Here is a 20,127-nt window from a genome sequence, read left to right on the forward strand (position 1 = left end):
TGTCTCTAACTCCCAAGTCTTATAAGGGCAAGGGCTTTGGGGTCCCAGGCTGTTCCTATGGTGGACCCACAGTGGAGCTCCCAGCCAGAAGTCCTGCTAGTATCGGGTCACACTCTGAACACACCGATATCCAAAGTCCAGGCACCCTGGCACACGGCCAGGCCTAGGTCTGGCCGCAACTGAACCATGTTCCTTGTTCCCTCCTCTGACAAGCACGCTCCAGCTCTGCAGACCTGCCTCCGGGCAGGCTTGTTCTCTTGCCAATCTACTGGATCTGCATAAGCAATGAAGGCAAATTTAGGCTTCACTGGTTCCCACTCAGAAACAACCTGGGAGCTGGGCTCCTCCATCCACTGGCAGAGACTTTAATATTTAAGCTAGAAGCAACAGCCAAGTGCTGTCAAGGGAAGAGAGCTCTATTTTCTTACACCATGTTGTTCTCCCATGTGCCCTTCAAATCTCCAAGCAAACCATCAAACAAGCCCTACCCTTGTCACTGCGTCGAATCCTAAGTTTCTCATTATGAGTCAGAGCCTGATACAGGACCAGTGGAAGAATCCGAGTCTTGGTAATCGGTGTGATTAAGAGTAATCTAGGTATCCAGCCTCTCTGTTAGTTTAGGGCAGGCCCAGGGCTGTCCAATGGAAATATAATAAAACCATGTTTAAACTTCGCTAGTAGCAACAGTAGAGAAGTGAGACAGAAACAGGCAAAATGAATTTTAATAATATATTTTATCTATTATTTCAAAATGTAATCCACAAAAATATTAATGGGTTATTTAAAGTGGCTTCTTTTTGGCCAGGTGCAGTGGCTCACACCTGTAATCTCAGCTCTTTAGGAAGCCAAGCAGGGGAGATCACTTGAGGTCAGGAGTTTAAGATCAGCCTGGCCAACATGGTGAAACTCCATCTTTACTAAAAATACAAAAATTAGCCAGGCCTGGTGGTGGGCAACCTGTAATGAGAATCGCTTGAACCCGGGAAGCAGAGGTTGCAATGAGCTGAGATCACGCCACTGCACTCCAACCTGGGCGACAGAGTGAGACTCTGTCTCAAATTTAAAAAAAAATTTAAAAATTAAAATAATGAAAAGTGGCTTCTTTTCATGCTAGGTCTTTGAAAAGCTGCATGGGTCTCACACTCACGGCACTTGGATGAGCCATGTTTCCAGGGCTCACCACCACGTGTGGTTCATGGCTGCTGGTGGGGACAGTGCAGGAGGAGTTCACCTGCTCAGGAGCTGACCCTGAGGGGCGGCACTGGCACATCTAACTTGAGGCTGCCTGAGAACTTCCGCAGCAGAAAAGACAAGCACAAGGCCAGAAAAACCTGGCTCCCTGGCCCCTGAAGCTCCCTCCCCACCCCTGCAGGCCCTGGAGTCAGCCAAGGAAGCCACGACTGCTGCTCAGAGAATTCTGTTGCTGCTTGGATTAATTCATTTGTATTTATTTGGCTTTTTATAAACAAAAGTCAAACTTAATGCATTCTATTCATCAAAAGGAAAGGGCAGTACTCCTAAGGGGATCTGTCAAACAGACGCTCTTTCTGTAAGTAAATAAAAAGGTGGCCGCGCAGGAAAGGAAAATTATACTGAACTGAAGTCTGCGATATTTTTCCCCCTTTCAGATCCATAAGCCAAAATATTGCTAAGGCTTTTTATAAACAAAGATAATGAGTTGTATAATTTATGTAAATTAACTAATGCTGCTGCATTTTCTAGAAGTAACATAAACTGCATTATTTATTTGATGTGCTTTTTGGAGTAAAAAATAATTATAATTGGATATTATACCTAACAGGTTTCTCCTATTGTTTTCTTATTAGTGTTTGTGGTTTTGAATACAAAACACAGAATCACTGAGTGCTCTACATACGTGGCTTTCCTTTCGCACATATGAAAGCACGGACGATCTTTTTAAAAGACAAGAGTCTGACCGGGGCCCTTGACTACAACTCCCGCACCAGAAGGAAATTGCGTGTGCCAGGTATCACGGGCACGGCTTCCATCGGCAGGCACTGGTTCTCTTCCATTGTATGTGGTACCTGTTGGTCAGTAGCCTTCGTGGAATACAACTGACCTCACTTCCACGACACAAAGTAGGATCCGTGGCACCAGCGGCATCAGCTGTACCAGGCACTTGCTACAAGTGCAGCATCTCAGGCCCCACCCAGACCGACTGAATCAGAATCCCAGGGGAACCTGTCTGCACATGGAAGTTTGAGGAATGCTTTTCTGCATCCTTTGCTGGGAGCGTCCAGGCCCTTCCTGCGCCCCTCCCAGAGGAGACAACTAGAGCTGTACACAGGAAAGACACTGAGCTGGCCCCCAAGTTCATCTGTTCCTGGCTCTCAGCATCAACCCACACATCCCCTCATATCTAGCATATATTGAAATGAGCAATCCATAACCACACACTGCAGTTCTTAATATTATCATATTAGGAGCATTAAAAATGCAAGAAAGTATAATTAAGCAAAATAAATTAAACAAGGATCTTGAAATACACAGCCTTGGAAATACTTTTGCTGCCTAAATGCTCACTAACATCTGTTGGCTTCGATCATGCTTGCTAGCCTCTTCTGATATTCTAAGCACAAAATATAGTAAAATGCCAGATGTAAATAGCTCTGATTCGTGTCCTTGTTTATGTAGCCAAAGATGGCCCTAAAGCGGAAGAAGAAACTCTACTGAAAGCCCACACAGATCTCTGGGCTTTCAAATATTAGGTTCTCTAGCCCCCAACACCCAGGAACAAGGCTTATTCACTCAATACTGGGGGTGAGGAACAACAGAACAAAAACATCTCAGACCTAAAAGAAGTGGAGGGTAATTCACTGAATTTATTTCATCTCATCTCCCTTAATCATGTAAAAACAAAACCCAAAAATGTTCTACATTCTGGTTTGTGTCCAACACAATGTACAAACTAATTGAGTGTAAAAAGCGTTGCTTTGCATTATATCAGTTAAAGTAAGTATAACAATTGCTCTCCCTACCCCCGAGCTCTGTTTCGTTTCTGGTTTTGTTATAATTCAGTCCATTCACAATATGTCATTGCAAACACTATTTGCAAAAGAAAGTATAAAAAACAGATTCTTTATTTCTTAGTGCATTTATTTCCATTTCCCCTTCTCAGCCTCTCCACATTTATACCATGCTTCCATCTGGAGGGCTTAAAAAAAGTTATAGACGAAGTTACTATACATAATGAAGCGCACACTCGTCTGGTATTTAGCCTGAGAATCTTATTGCCAGGTGTTATGAAAGGGAAAAAAAAATACGGCCAAAATACCGTGTCGCATCTCGTTTCCAAACATTTCATATCATGTCTGAAAGGACTCATTAATCTGGGAGGGGAGCTACTTCAATAAGGTTTACTTAACCAACCACCTTCCAGGAAAAGGCAAGTGTGATCGGTTCTGCACCTGGAAGGAGGCTGCTGGCACCCGACCTCTCTGCCAATGTCAACACATGCATCTACTCAGTCACTGGTAGGAAGCACCATCCTTCACCAGACACCAGAAGTGCTGCAGCAGCAGCTCTCAGACGTGCATTCAGTCATTCAGGAAACACACACCAAGCCCGACCGTGCTAGGTGCTGGTGTGACGGAAGCAACCTGGGCAACAACAAGAAATGGCATCACCCAGACTGGTGTCCCTTGAAGGGGTGCCCTATGAGTTTGATGAGAACAGAGCAACCCAAAAACAACCCCACCAGCTGTAAAACAATGATCGAGGCAGCCTCGTTCTGCCCACCTTTTAGGTGGAAGCTATAATTTAAGACTGTGTTTTTGTTTTTTTTTTTTTTTTTTTGAGGTGGAGTTTCGCTCTTGTCCCACAGGCTTCAGTGCAATGGTGTGATCTCAGCTCACTGCAACCTCTGCTTCCTAGGTTCTAGCAATTCTCCTGCTTCAGCCACCTGAGTAGCTGGGATTACAGGCTTGCGCCATCATGCCTGGCTAATTTTTATATTTTTTATGGAGACGGGGTTTCACCATGTTGGCCAGGCTGGTCTTGAACTCCTGACCTCAGGTGATCTGCCCGCCTCGGCCTCTCAAAGTGCTGGGATTACAGGTGTGAGCCACCGGGCCCGGCCCATTTAAGACTCCTTGAACTATGTCACCGTGATGAAGGAATTAGCAGTCAGCAGCAAAACTCACTTGTTCATGGACTGATCAGTCCATGGAAGGCCAAGCAGATTCTGTGTGTAAGAAATAACTTCCAAGCAGTTCAGTGTTTACTCTTCTGGGAAACTAAACTTAATATGTCATTATGTTGACAGTTAAGTCTAATTCCATGTGTAAACGCATCCAACAAAATGAAGGGTTTAAGTAAAATACCAGTGTGAGGGCATCACATCACATAAAAGGATTAAGTGTTGCTTCCGCTGCACAGCATGTGGACGGGTAAGGAATCTGGGGGGAAGCAAGGAGTCTTGGGGTTTCCCAATTTATTTTCCCACAGTCTCCTATGGAAAAGATTACAGTAGTTAACCTATTTTTGAGAGAAAAAGAAGTCACACAGTACTTTGAAACTCAAGCTCTCAGACAACGCCAACACCTTGTTAATGTCACTGTAAGGCTGTGGGCTTGTTATTCATTATTGAATGTTACCTGGGAGCTCCGCCTGAATCGTCTGTCCTGAGGTGATGGCTGGGGGGCCACATACCAGATGCCTTTAGCAACCAACTGCTAAGCCCTCCCAGACTCTGTTATTTAAGAACAGGAACGCCCCCACCTCCCCCACCCACAGAGCCTACTGAAACGGGGCATTCTGATACTGTCCTTGGTCCAGATGCAACTCACTAGCTGTGCTTGGTGGCCTTGTTGGCTTCTGCATGAATTGGTTCAGGGTTAACATTCTACATCCCGTGTGAGCTGACCTCACTTCCATCGGAAATCTGAGATCTAAAAGTTACTCTTAGTCTTTTCCAAGACTTAACCCAGTTTGTTAGGAAATTTCAAGCAAATGGGATGACAGGCAAATACGCCATCCTGGTCTCTACCAGCATCTCAGCTGCTGCAATACATAGACCTCAGCAGAGCTCTTAGCATTAAAAGTTAGCGATAGAAACACAAAAGCATGGAGACTATAGAACAGCGAATGCCAGGTACTAACTGAGGAATAAAAACTCATCCTCCATGCACGAAGGATGTAAGGACCAGAGGGAAGGAACCTGCAGCCACTTGCTGTGGAATTTATGTTTCCATAATTGAAGCATTAGAATTCCCACATCGAGAAGAAACTATTGATATGTGCGCTCCCTAAGGAAGGATTCTCAAGAGGCCCATTCCAGACTTAATAATAATCCATATTCTTTCTCTGAAATGGCAAACCGAATCTTTGATTTCCTTATCACCACCACAGATACATGAATCATTAAGCTGCAAACCAGCAGAGGTTCAGTTTATCACATGCCACCTAGAATCTTTAATAAAATAAATTCTAAATAATCAATTCATGAAGAGTCAACATTTCTTACACTTTTGTAATAAATGTCTACCTCTCACATCCATCATAAACTGTACATAAATTGTGGCAGCAAAGATGAAAGAGAGCCTCTCCAGTTTTCTCGTGCTGTCATGTAAATACTTAAACATGGACAAATAGCATCTGTGCCCTCACATCGGTCACTATTTTAGGGGGACTCCGTTGCATCCAGCAACATACTGGCTTCTTTCAAAGCACTGCACGCCTAAAGATGCAGGCAGTTTCAGCCTATCTTCTGTGACATCCCAATCCTTTAACCCACCTGTTCTCAACAAGGACACATGCCATCAGCTCAGCCACCCCCACTGGACAGGAGAACACAGAGTGTATCACTAGGACTAGCCCTGTCCTCTCTACAATGCCATGAAGTTGCCCTGAGCTTTTAAGAGAAACAGGACATTTCTTAGTTCCCACATTCAAACTGCCCTTTGCAAGAGACATTGCCTAATGTTTTCAGGCTGAGGACAAATCAAGAAGAAACAAACAAGCCTATGCTACATGGATTAAAGAAGAAACCCTAACCTCACCAGGTGTGTTGTAAATAAAAGCATACATTCATTGCAGAAATATAAGCTGAGTATGAACAGGGGCGGCTGTAAACATGAGTATTAGGGGCGGCTGTAAACATGAGTACTAGGACATACACAGAGCACCCCGCTCCTTCTAGAAACTGTGGCCATAATCTAAAACAGGGGTGGGCCAACTACATTCATGGTCCATATCCAGCCCACAGTCTGTTTTTGTAAATAAAGTTTTATTGGAACACAGCCATTCCTTGACTATTGCCTACAGCTGCTTTCATGGTACGACGACAAAATTGAATGGTTAGGACAGACGGTCTGGCTTGCAAAACTGAAAAGATTTACTGTCTGGCCCTTTGCTTTAAAGGTCTATTCATTCAAAATCATTCATTCTTTCAAAAAAAACACAGTTATTTGGCACCAAAGGTACTTAATACTAGGTGCCATGCCAAGCACGGGGCTATTGCGGTGAACAGACAGGCAAGTTCCCTGTTCAGAGGAGCTAAAGGATGCAAGAACAGGACCATTTAACCCAGAGAACAAAGGCTGAGGGAACTGTTTAGTCGTTGCCACTCAGTGTGTTCTGATTGCAGAAACCTGCTGTTCTCTATCACTCATTGCCAAGGGCAGAATAAAGAATGATAAGCTCCAACCATATCACTGGAGATTTCAATTCAGTATTTTCTAAAGGTGCTTGAAGTCAAGTCATAAATTGCCAGAGCAACTTGTGAAATTTTCCTTTGGACTTTTAAGACAAGGTAAAATAAATAAATAAAGAATAACCACTTGCCTGGGGGCGAGGCACTGAGGCAGGAGTCTACTGGCAACAACAGGATGGTGTGTCCCAATCCTTTCCAAATTAAAGTGTGTGTGAACCACACGGGGCTCATACTAAGATGCAGACTTGGATTCTGTAGATCTGGGATGGGGCCTGAAATTCTGCACTTCTAATACCCCCCCAGGCGATGCTGAACGTACCAATCTTTGGGCCACACTGAGGGTAGCAAGAAGCAACACTGACCACTTCAGTATTTGTGCCGGTCTCAGGTTTTGCCAGAGTGGGACATGAGGCTTTTACAACAGGAAGGAAAGGTGTACCCTGAGGGCACGCAGCATTACAAGGTGTTGAATTAGGGAGTGCAAGGAGGACGTGGAAGGTTATTTCATCTGTCCAGGAGAAAAACTCATGAAGCAGAAAGGCAGTATTTCATGAAATCACCTGCTTTCCATCTTCCATTCCAGCCTTGCAGCGAGGGAGGGCATCCACAGGGAGGCTCAGCAGCCAGAAACCCACACACCGCATGGAAGGAAACAAGGGACCAGAGCCAGCGGCCATCAAAGCAGCCTCACCAGAGCCGCTGCGTGAGGAGCTCATTCATTCTTTAACTTGTTCAGTAACATTTCTCTCCTCAGCTCCTGCTGGTAGCAAAAGAGCCCTTCATCTGCACCTCTGTTTTCCCCATGATTTTCCTGCAGCGTGTGGGAAGCAGAGTGGTATGAGCCTAATTAGCCTGTAAGCCATATCCTGTAAGCCTGTAAGCCGGTATCCCTGCCCTCTGCTGGTACCTAATCCATGCCAACTAAAGTGAATGGCCGTGACTATCCGAGGACAAGCCTGGAGATTTGTGCTGAATGGGCATAAACTCACACAGACACAAGCCACAGCCGCCAATGACAGGAGGAAACTTCCCCAGCAATGTTCCCCAGCAATGCAAGATGCAGAGAGGATTGATATTTGATGATTCAGTCAAGTGGTGGCCACAGCTACTCTTCACCCAAGGCACACAACAATGTCTGGTCACTTACCAAGGGGAAAAGTATCTATTATGGTCTTCCAATGCCTGCCCAGTTTCTGGGTGACACTGTATATTATGCTTGCAAACGTCCAGGTTGTGTGGCCTGGGTAACACCTCACTCAGTCCCTGCTGTGTGCTGGCGACCAGAGAACGGCCCTTGGTGAATTTCAACAGTGGTATTCGAGGGTTTACATTGTAATTGAATATGCTAAAATTTCCATTCCTGTCCTTATGGGCTAATGTGCAATGAGGTTGAGGGACTGTTATGATAATAATTAAGTACAAGTTCAGCACAGTTGATATGCTGCTGCTCTGCCTTCATCAGGGACTTTCTAGCTTAATAAGGCTCAAATCAAGTTTTAAAATGGAAATTACAAAATATTGTACATATTGTCATCTACCAGAGATACAAGGAGGGCAGAAACTACAATCACACTTCCTGCTACATCTTCCTGGCACATGTTTTACTAACAAGCTTCTCCCCAACCACTGGCAGAAGAAGGCTTGCATTTTTCCAGGTTGCAGCATCTAAGGGCACCAGATCTGGGTATCCGGAAGCACTCATGTTTTGGTATTTGAGAGACATCCAGGACTCACTTTTCAGAGGGAGCACGAAAGTCCCCAGCCCTGGCAGCATTTGGCTTTGCTAGTAAACTGCTAGGAGTGTCTTCTCCCCAGCAATGGCCAGTGTCCTTCCGGCCTTTTATGGTTCCTGCATCAATAATGTGTCTGGAGATAAACCAACTCACTTCCTCGTGTCTTCAATGAGACCAATATCCAAAACAGACAAACCTCTGTCTGCAAAGGTTCAAAGGAACTGCTCTGATGCTTGGAGGGTTGTCAGATAAAATACATGATGCCCAGCAAACTGTGAGCTCCACATAAACAACGGGCAATATTTTAGTATAGACATACTTGTACTTAAAAATAAAACAAACTGTTGTTTATCTGAAATTCACATTTAACTGGGCATCAATATTCTCCTTTGTGTGTGTGTGCACACATGTCTGTGCATGCACATACTAAATCTGGCAACATACAATCTGGCCTCCGTAGCAAGAGTACACCCACAGACCCTCGCTGCCAGAGTGAGTGTACCCTGGAAGCTCGGAAGCTACGGCTTCAGGACAAATGGAAATGGGCAGTTCATGCTGGGAGGAGATAAACAACTCGTTACTCCTAAGTGAAAGTTCTCGTGGGAATATACAGGACTCAACTGCTCTCGCATCAAATTGCAACTGAGGAGTGACAGCCAGTTATGCAGTGTGTTTGGGGACCAACTCCCAACCACTGAAGTGGACAGCGAGGGACCTGCTGTGTCTTTGTCTTGCAGACCCTGGATGAAATGAAGATGATAATAGTATCTACCTACTAGGGATGGCACCAAGTAACTGAATGAGTCGATGTGCATAAGATGATGCGCACGGGACTGCATATTCAGTAAAAGTTCTATAAATGATGCCGTGATTATTGCTGCTATTGTCATTTGGCTGTAGTTAAGGAAGAGAGAGCTTTAAGAAGACTGAAAATCTGTGTTCCCCCAACATATATACGATGAAAACTAACCCCCCCCCCCCACACACACACACTATGTGATGCTATGTGGAAGTGGGGCTTTGTGGAGGTGATTAGATCATGAGAGTGAAGTCTTTCTGAATGGGGTTTGTGTGCCCTGATAAAAGGGACCCCAGAGAGCTCTTTCTCCCCTCCCACCATGTGAGGATGCAGTGAGAAGATGGGCATCTATGCACCAGGAAACAAGCCCTCACCAGACACCAAATCTGCCTGCACCTTGATTCTAAACTTCCCGGCCTGTAGAACTATGAGGAATAAATTTCAGTTGTTTAAGCCACCCAGTCTATGATCTTTTGTGATAGCAACTAGATGTGCATAAGATGATGCGCACGGGACTGCATATTCAGTAAAAGTTCTATAAATGATGCCGTGATTATTGCTGCTATTGTCATTTGGCTGTAGTTTAAGGAAGAGAGAGCCTTAAGAAGACTGAAAATCTGTGTTCCCCCAACATGTATACGATGAAAACTAACCCCCCCCACACACACTATGTGTGGCTAAGACAGAAGGAGAAGCAAAACCACCACCCTGCCAGTCCTTTGCGAACTCAGCAGAATGCAAACAGAAAGGCTGCTCTTGCTACTTCAAAACGGAGCTAGCTTAATGTTATTTATCAAATTTTTAATTATATGAATTGGGTAGAAACATGTCACCAGGGATGCCAAGTAATTAGAAATTAAGGAAAAACTATGGATTTGAGCTCCTGAACTGATTCTACCAAAACACATGCAGGTAACAGGAAATTAAGTTTTAACTCGTTGGCATACTAGCAGAATGAGGCACAAAAATTCAGATGATAAAAAGTCAGCAGAGAGCCCTGGGAGGTGCCCCTGAACAGACGCTCCCTGCACTCTAGACGGTCATGAGACTAAGACACCTCAACCTCCAGGGCTCGAAGCCAGCCAGGAGAGACAGCCCCACTTCTGACACCAAAGACCTAGGTTCAAGTCCCAGATGCACAACCAATAAGGATAAACGTATCTGCCAGGACTGAATCACAGGATTGGGGTGAGGCTTGCAGGAAGTGTAATTGCGGAAGCAGTTAGTCACTGGGCAAATCCACTTCCCAGAGCAAGGTGGTGTGGGGTAGATTCTGTAGATACTTTGTAGATAGAGACTCTTTGTTACTTAGTATCTGGATACAGGCTTTCCAGCGGGGAGAAAATAAATACTCAAGTATCTTTTTTGAATTGGACAAGGCTGAGAGGAAGGCAACCTGAACACTTCCTTAAGAAGGGTACAGATGGAAAGCAACAGCAATGTAGGGGAGGAAATCATCACTTCTGGCTAAAGAAGATCAGGGGAGATAGCCTTGGAAGGCGGGGAATCAGAAGTTATGAGGCTAAGACAATGTGGACCTAGACATGGGAAAAAAACAGCTTCTGAACAAGGAATATGGTAGGGTATGGACTGGTAGGTACACAGTGAGGCCGGAGGGGAATGGGGTAAAATAATCTGTCCACAGACCAAAGACACATGTTTTTCTTTTAATTTAATTTTCTTCTTATTATCATTTTTTAATTTTTTTATTTTAATTATACTTTAAGTTCTGGGGTACATGTGCAGAACATACAGTTTTGTTCCATAGGTATACATGTGCCATAGTGCTTGGCTGCACCCATCAACCTGTATCTACATTAGGTATTTCTCCTAATGCTCTCCCTCTCCTAGCCCCCCACTCCCCGACAGGCCCTGGTGTGTGATGTTCCCCTCCCTGTGTCCATGTGTTCTCATTGTTCAGCTCCCGCTTTTGAGTGAGAACATGTGGTGCTGGGTTTTCTGTTCTTGAGACACATGATTTTTTACTGAAAGTAGAAATACGTATTCTATGTGAAACACGCAGTGCCTCCATGCTGGTTTGTTTGCCTTCTGTGAGCTTCTGCCCCTTGTTCATTTCATGAGGCACCTTACCTCCACCTTATCTATTTATTGCTGTTTTCCAAACTTGATTTGGGCACCATACATGTTCATGGCTGGCTATTTAAAATATTTTCCACAGGCTGCAAGCAAGATACCAATTTATCTTATGGCTGCAAGCAGAGCTGAAATGATCTGGCATTGCCACAGGGCAGACAGTTATTTCATGCCCTGTTAATTCCTAATGCAGTAACTACAATATCATTCCTATTTTAAAAGAGGTGCTTTTTTTTTCTTTCTTTTTTTTTTTTTTTAAATATGTGGCCTAAGTGCCCATATAAAGAACATCACTTCTAATGAGGCCAAGTCTCAAAACATAACCTCGTTACCACCGCTACCATCCTAATGCTGGGCTTCTGGCTTTAAGGCAGTTAAGAAGTCAAAGAAACTCTTCGTTCTTTACAGGCAATGCAAACACATCAGCAACACTAAATGTTCTCTTCACATCTGAAAATGCCAATCAGACGTGAGGGGCTGGTGTTTCCACCCAAAGATGGTCCAGGCCAGGGGGTTCCTTCTGCCACAGAACAGGTTCAGTGGAGAGGGCTGTCTCTGTGCATGTGACCGCCAGGAAACCAACAGTCTCTGTGCCGTGACCACTCACTGGTTCCAAAGGCAGAACATCCATGGCAAGTCATGCCTTAAGAGCAGAGAGGGCTCCGTCACTAGGAGGATAAGACCTGGTCTGGACAGGCCTGGGGGAAATACTGATCCATCACGATTCTGGCTGCCTGTTGCTTCAGGTCACTTTGGTTGATTCTCAACAGACTCTATTCATTGATATTGCCCAGCCCTCCTCTGTCACTTGACCCAGCCCCACCGTGCCCCACTTCCTTATGCTCATGTCACTTTCTTCAGGGCAAGTCAGCCTCAGGTTCCCCTCCTGCAGCCTCCAAGTAGGGCCTTGAAATTCTCTCACAGCCCTCAAAACCCTGCATCGGGGTTGCATGATTGATTGTTTTAGTCTCCCCATGAGATAGGGGACCACGTGTTCTCTTTCCATCACTGCATCCCAGCACCTATTGCCATACTAGGTGGAGAGAAAGCCTCCAATCCCCAGTGGATGAAGGAAGGATGTGTGCTGAATACACAGGTGCTGACTTCATCTAAAAAGTCTACAGGCCCCACCCAAGTACCCAGAAGCAACTGAAATAAGGGCAAGAGCTTGAACTTGAGCACCAAGCAGTCCCAGGCTCAAGTACCAGCTCTGTCACTGACTGAGGTATGACGTAGGGCAAGAGAAACCCTCTCTGAGGTTCAGTCTCTCCATCTATCAAATAGGTATAATACCATCTACTTTGCATGGATGTGTTTACGAGGATTCAGTGAGATGGTATACCTGGTATATAGGAAATGTGTAAGCCCATGACTGTCCCAGTAGTAATTGTGTGGCTCCCATCTGTTGTGGGAACCCAGCAGCAAAGAAATTGGAGGGGACAAGAGCCCAGAGCTGCCTTGGGTTCTGGGACACCCAGCACTCTCAGCAGAAAGATGTGGATACAGGACCTAATGCGGCCCCACAAGCTTCTGGGGCCAGAGAAAAGTATCATGAACTTGGAAGGAATTCTTCCAGCATGGCCCAGAGAACAGCATCATCTCTGACTAACCTCCCTCAGCTCATCCGACCACAAAGCTGCAGTGACCCCAGAACCAGGCTGATGCTTCACATCCAGCTTTTTGCTCTCGGAGAGTCTCCCACCCCCAAAGCTCCTCCACCCTATCAGGCACCAGAGAAGCAGGCATAAATCTGTATGGGGTACAGGGCCAACTCCAGACCTGCTGAGATTTCATCTCCTGAAACAGTGACATCGCAACCACCCTCTTTTTCCTTCCTGCCAACCTTTGTCATCCCTGGAAACCTTATCGAGCTAGCTTCTCCTTGGCTTGCAGACAAGACAACTAATCATGGACCTAACAGCTCGTCAGCTTCAAAAGCAGCTCCCCCTGTCCTGTGCCTGGCTGAGAAAATCAATGTGCCTTTGAGTTGCCGTGTGTACAGAGGACCCCAGCCTCTGAGAACAAAAGAAGCGAGATAGCTGAACAGTTCCATAAACAGGGCTGGAAGTTTTCCCAGCCTGAGGGTAGGTTTATAGCAAGTGATATGTTAAACGGCAGATCCAAATATCTTTATCATGCCCCTGAACTGAGGAAAACAATTCGGGTGGTAGAAAAATCACAGCTCCAAGACCCTGTGCAGGACTGTCCACCCCAACCCACAGAAGAGTAGCTGGTTGGCGCCGTGCCTGGCGTGATGAAGATGCTGAGTCTATGGGAACTGCCTGATTGAATCCACCAAAGCAGGATGCAGAGTCCAAACTCAGAAGCCCCCGCCTCCTGTGAGGTACAAAGCCCCGTGGAAATCCCTGTTGCAATTTCCTGGTGGAAAGGACCAACCACACCCACTATGCCAGAGCACACCCCCTGGGCTTCCCCGCCCTTGGAGCAGAAATGCCGGTGAGATGCGGGGGTTGATCTTGTCTGAAAAGGCCTTTTTCAGGGTTGTTTAAAAATCCATGTCCATGCCCATGGTAGACCATTCATAGCAACAGGCTCCCGTTAACATAAGAAGGCACTCATCCTCACTAAAAATTAAGACAAACTCAAATTCAAATAGAATGGGGTACCATCTCTCATCTATCAATAAGCGGGAGGATGTGGGGAAAATTGTAATCTCCAGTTCTGGTAGGCATGTGATTATGCAGCCAGAGGCAGAATCTAATAAACTGAACATGCCCAGACCTTATAACCCAGCAATTCTGGGTCCAGGTTGCCTATGTGCCCAAAAAGACGTGTATAAGAACACTTACTGAAGTGTTATTTATAATGCTAAAAAACTGAAAGGAATCTAAAGTGGGGGCTACGGACAGGGAAACGGCTCAAGTGTTTATATAGTAGAATGCTATAGGACTGTGAAAAGGGATGAAGAAACCTCAGTATCAACATAGACACAGCTCAGACCACAGTGCAGAGTAGAAAAGGTAAACTGCAAACAATATGTAAATTGCACATACACGTACAACACACACACACACACACACACAGAGTCCCACCCGACTTTAAGGGCTCAGCTTGTATCTCAAGGAAGTGTCTAGGAAGTGTCTAGGAAGTGTCTCTGACCATTCCAGCCCACTCTGCACTCCCAGGATGCTTATCACAAAAGCCCAGGCTGCTCTGCCTCTCAGCACTATCGATGACCTTCATGTACGTCAAGTCTCTTCAACTTGACCATGAGTCCGTGGGGCAGAGAACATGGCTCCTATTCTCTCTGCAGACACCACAGTGCCTTGCACAGAGTAGGCACACAGGGTCCATATTTGCTGAGTGGCTCAGCGGGACAACTCCCTGAGCTCATGGGCAAGGCCACCACATAATGCATCATATTAGGTGGCTTCTCTCTGAGAACCTAAAGCAAGTATCGTGTCGCTGGCCGTTCCCACTGCCCACACTGCCATCTATGTCAGGAGGTCCTGGAAACCCCTCCCCATCCTGCCCGTCTCCCTTTCCCAAAGTTCTGAGGGGACAGACTGTTGCCTGCAAGTATGAGTACCACAAATAACTCCAAACATAAATATGGCCTAAAAATAGCCATAAATCATTCTGATTCCATCCAGCAACAATTCTAATTTATAACATGAGGAAAGAAAATGAACACTGTGGGTTGTTTTTTCCCCTCGGCTTATTAGCGGCTGCTGAGGAAGAATTCCACCCTGCTGTTACTCACAAGCAGAAGTTCCTGATTTACGTATTACTAAAGATGAAATGTACCGGGGCCTACGGGCACAGGAGCTACTGTGACTTTCAGTGTGAATTCCTGCAGCCCTATTATTCCCAGTGCGAGCAGCCTCCTTGTTCGGGGGCCCCACCCAGCCTTGCCTCACTCTCTACCTCTTCCTCCAGCATAGGAGATGAGGGTTCTCCCAGGAAGAACCAAGCTCTGCCTCCTTTGGCTCCCTGCGACGATGGCTAATGCGTTTGTACAATCACCGGTCACAGTCCTAGAGGTGCGTGCAGAGAAGTGCGTTTGGGGTAATCTGCATTTTAATGTTCCGTGCAGTCAATTAAACCACACTGTGCAAACACTGAGCACAGGAGAGTGCAAGGAACTGGAATTTCTTGGATAGAGGCTTTTCTTCGTGCATCTCCATAAAGCATTGTTACTAGGTATTTAAAAAAAATAATAAAACAAAAGTCATCTCTCTGTGAAGTCATATAATACAAGCCATCTGATGCTATTTTTAACAGCCATAAAAGCACATGATTAATACAGAAAAAGTCATCATGACAAAGCACGTCACAAAAAAACATTGGTGTGGAAGGGCAACCCATTGAACTCAAGTGGGTTTACGGTCCTAGCTATCCATCCAGTATGCTCGCAAACTCAACACACCAACAGACTCCAGAATGCCTCTCTTTGACCAGTTTGAAATAACAGGTGGATCGTAAGCCAGCTTCTCAGCTCTGGGCCCAAGGTGGCACTTTCCCTATTCCCAGGGGAAGTTCCTTCCCAGGACCAGTAAGGACTCAGGGAAGCGGGTGCCCGTTGACTAGCAGGCCAAGACTTCACCTTGACTCACGCCCTCCCCCTCTACTGCTGTGACACATGGCTCGGGCCCTCTAATGATGGCAAAGAGGAATAAGGGAATTTCTCCATGGCTGCCCAAGATTGAGAGCCTGTGGGGTGAAAACAACGGCAAGGAAACCAGTCTTTACCCAAGGGCCAAAACCCGAAGTCGGCCCAAGATCCCACGAGGTTTCTGCAGGACCCCAACCATGCAAGAATCACGCACACCTGTGCTCCCATCTAATGATCTCAAACCTCTGTTAAGGCTGACACACCCAGAGTTTGTCAGTGGAGAGGTGAAGCCAGGCTGTGTCGGGGGTCTACCAGCTCAGCAGGGGGAGGCCAGGGTCACCTCAAGAGGGAAGTTCCTTACACTGTCTCCCCTCTTCCCTGACACTTTGCAAACTCTCAATGCATCCAGAGGCTCTTCTGTGATAAATACAACAAATGAGTCCACAGGAGCCTTGCAAATCCCCATCTATATACCAATGACTCCCAAGAAACAGGAATGCTTTCGTTCAATCCAGTTTCACTGAAAACTTGAATGGAGACTATAGGGTAAGAAGGTAGAAAAATGAAACAAAAGGAAAAACCAGGGTCTTGGCAAACAAAAATTCTTTGGACAGAGGTGACTCGCATCAAATTACTCCAAGCAATTCCATTCTCCACTGCAGCCTGCAAATGACATTTGTGCACCAAGGGAACCTTTTCTGCTGTTTACCTCCACTCCCTGGACCTTGAGTTTCATGTGGTCCTCTCTGGTCGTTTTCCCATCTTTCCTCTTTTTCCAGCAATACCCATCTTTCCTGTATTTCACTTTCTTCCTGTTGTAGAGTATCATTGAGCCATTCTGTGGTCTGGAAACAACAAATGGTTAAGTTACCAAGAGCACCAAGCAGAAGAAAAATTTATGAAGAAAGATATCGTCGACCAGTAAAAGTCTCTACAGAAAAGCAATATTCCACATTTGCTGGAACATAATTTTTCACCTTTTATTGCAGCTCCCTGGATTAACCATGTTTTATGGCCAGCCAAAATTTGCTTTGGATTTGGTATCTAATGAATTAAATGTGTCAATGATAGGCTTAAAAAACATCCCCTCAGTAATAACCACAGAGTAATCAGGATATACGATGTGGGGGCCTGAGCTCTGCACTGAAAAGTAGGCAAAACAGAGACAGAAAGCAAAAAGAGCCAGGGGTGTCTTGGCAGCCTGCAATATCTTATCTCTTGTGGAAGGATTTTCTACACATCTTTTAATCCATCACCCAGCATTAGGAAATAAATAAGTTTAACGCAGACGCTAGATGACTATGTTAAGAACAGACCAATGGCAGAGCTATTCACCGAGGCCAAATGCTCTTGGTTCATTGCCTGCATTTAGATTACTGCTAGATACGAAAGAGCATCTGCGGTCTTGCTTCCCAAGCAAGCTAAGTACCCGATTCTTTCCCATTTGGGCTTCAGCTGTCAGGGGTCTCAGATACTGCCAGGTAAAGTCATCTATTCAGTCCACAGCCAGAGTATCTCAGGGAAATAGTTGCCTGCTTGCTAAATGCTAAGAGTTAGATGGTCATTCTTGTGATGATGAAAAAGAAAAAGAACCTTGAATTTTCCAAAAAGAAAACATACGTCCACCACAGAGAGGAGAGGCTGATGACGTGCGTATCTGCAGATGCAGTGGTCAGGTCACATATTTGGGTTTGGAAACTCCAAGGAGAGAAAGAACTAAACCCCTCTAGCAGTTGAGGGCAAGTGCTGTGGTAAACCACTTTCAGAATACAGTTTCAGTAGCTGTGGGCAGATCCAACCTCCAGGAAGACTCCCCCAAAAGCTAGCAGCACCCCACACAGTGCTGCACCACTCTGCACCTGAACATGCAGCAGGGGAAGAGGAATGCCAGTGATTCTGTGCGCCACGAGGCCAGCGCAGGCTTGCCATCTCACTCTCAGCTGCGGCCAGAGAGCTCTTTATACAAACAAGGCAAATGAAGTGGCTTCTTCAGCACGGCTTGTATGTTTCTCTGCTACAACGGAGGCGGAGGCGAGGAAACCACAAGTCAGCCATCTGTCCCCCTCAGGGCTGGGGCAAGACCCTCCAGCCCCTTTCTTTTCTTCCTGCTACGAACAATGGGCCATTTCACAAGTGGCACAGAACATTGGCTGTGGATGGCTTCATATTCTATTGTCTGTGGGGAAAAAACAGCCCCACCAGGGTGACTGCAGCTAATTGTAGTTTCCACCCAGCCCGACTATGTCATTCAGTGGCAATATGATGACTAAACAGCAATTCCGCTGGAAATTACATACTTTCAACAGCGACTCCCGATACTTCATTGTTTCCCGATCAGGGCACAATTGGTTTGTGTCAGTGTTAGTTTCCTCCCTAAGTCTGTACCGACTAAAACAATCAGGAAATGGCTCCACGTGCTTGTCACAACGCTGTCACCCGCCGGTATCTGTCTCCCGCTTACAAGTCTGCATTGGAAACCTTACAATTCGCTTCCATTTCTAAATGGCAGGTAGGCTCGTGCGTGGGGCCAACGATGCCAGCTTCTTCCCACTTCAGCCCCTCTCCAGAAGTTTGTCCTTAATCTGCACAGTGCTGTAAGTCCTCCCTGCCCCTGAAAGACCCATTAGGAGGTGCCTGAGGTCCACGGACTGTGCTCAGGACCACTGCCTAAGGAATAAGCAAGGGAACTTCTTTAATCAAACAGGCAGGCTCTGTGTGTGGCTCATCCTCTCCAAAAAGGAATGAAGACATTCATGAGAGTGTGGCAATGCCAGGTCTTCTTCTGTGGATGGGTTTTCTGTTACTGGAGAATGAAGATGCTCCATCCACAGGAGAAGACCCGACATTGATCCAATCCAGCCTCTCGTGAGCTAAGACATGAACTGTGGTTTGTTCCATCCCTTGCCCTTTCTAAATATGACTAATAACCTCAGTAGTGTCCTCAGGCAAACTGTTCCCACATCGTAAGTGGTATGACCCACAGAGAGGGGACTCTCTCAAACACTGTCATGTACACAATCAGAATCACAACCGCACTCACCCTAGGAAACCCAGCTTCCTCCAGTGACCCACCCTTTGGCATTCTGAGAGTAGCCCTGTCATCTGGCACTTTCAGCAGGATACAATCCCACAGGGAACTTAAGTGTCCAGCTTAAATGGCCTTAATAAATGGAATCATCATTTTAACTTGCAATAATGAGCAACCTAATAGTGTTTAATCCACCAATCTGATTTTAATAGAACTTGTTCGGCTCTGTGTGATGGGGAAGGCCCTTACCACAACTCAGGGTCCTAGGAAGAGCAAAGGGGAAAGACAGGCTGCATAAGGGCCCCTGTGCCCCCCAAGGCAAAGAAAATTAAGCTGTACTGCTGTCCCAGAAAAGAATCCAAAGCAAGTCAGATCCAGCACTTTTGGAGGCCGAGGTGAGTGGATCACTTGAGGACAGGAGTTTGGGACCAGCCTGGCCAACATGGTGAAACCCCATCTCTACTACAAATGCAAAATATTAGCCGGGCATGGTGGCAGGCGCCTGTAATTCCAGCTACTTGGGAGGCCGAGGCAGGAGAATCTCTTGAACCTGGGAGGCAGAGGTTACAGTGAGCTGAGATTGTGACACTGCACTCCAGCCTGGGCGACAGAGCAAGATTCCATCTCAAATAAAAAAAAAAAAAAAAAAAAGCAAGTCAGAGCTGCTGGGAAGGGATCAGAGGAGGAGGGAAGTGGGGTCCTACTCTGGGAGGAGGAATGACAAGTGGGTGTCTACCACAGGGTCCAGTCAGGGGAGGACTTTAACACACTTCATGATGGCATAAAAGATAGTGCCCCTCCTACAAGAACAGCAGGAAAATAGGAATGGAATTGCAGACTGGAGAGAATAACAGAAGCTTCATAGAGCAGGCATGGAAGCCCTGCAACTTAATAATGTCACCCACTTCCAGTTATTGCTGACTTACTGTGTGCCCAGTGCTGGTGGAGCACACCACTTGTGCGTCTGTATCATTTATACCTAAGTCTATATCTGTACCTGTACCTATAACCTATAACTATGATCTGTATTATTTGCATCCTTGCACCCACCCTGTGAGGGAGGTGTTACTATCATTCCCAACATATAATCAAACCATTCTAGCCACAAAGTGTTCAGGCAGGATACACGCTGAGTTGGTCTGACTCCAGAGTTGCCCCTAAGGCTACTGGGCTAGCACAGGCTGTGGGGCCAGTCTCTGTTCTGCTCTACCAGCTGGGTGATCA

At 46.0% G+C, this 20,127-nt stretch overlaps 1 protein-coding gene across 5 annotated transcripts in view; it reads right to left on the reverse strand.

Moving 5' to 3' along the window:
• Positions 1-20,127, reverse strand: part of CAMTA1 (calmodulin binding transcription activator 1) — a 974,629-nt gene that overhangs the window by 491,068 nt on the left and 463,434 nt on the right. For all 5 annotated transcript variants that reach the window (XM_030942611.1, XM_030942613.1, XM_030942616.1 and 2 more), the window contains one exon: positions 16,585-16,720. In XM_030942611.1, coding sequence (XP_030798471.1) covers positions 16,585-16,720 — 136 coding nt within the window. The remainder of the gene's footprint in view (positions 1-16,584; positions 16,721-20,127) is intronic.

This window comes from Rhinopithecus roxellana, chromosome 12, assembly GCF_007565055.1.
Source record: "Rhinopithecus roxellana isolate Shanxi Qingling chromosome 12, ASM756505v1, whole genome shotgun sequence".
Classification (NCBI taxonomy): domain Eukaryota; kingdom Metazoa; phylum Chordata; class Mammalia; order Primates; family Cercopithecidae; genus Rhinopithecus; species Rhinopithecus roxellana.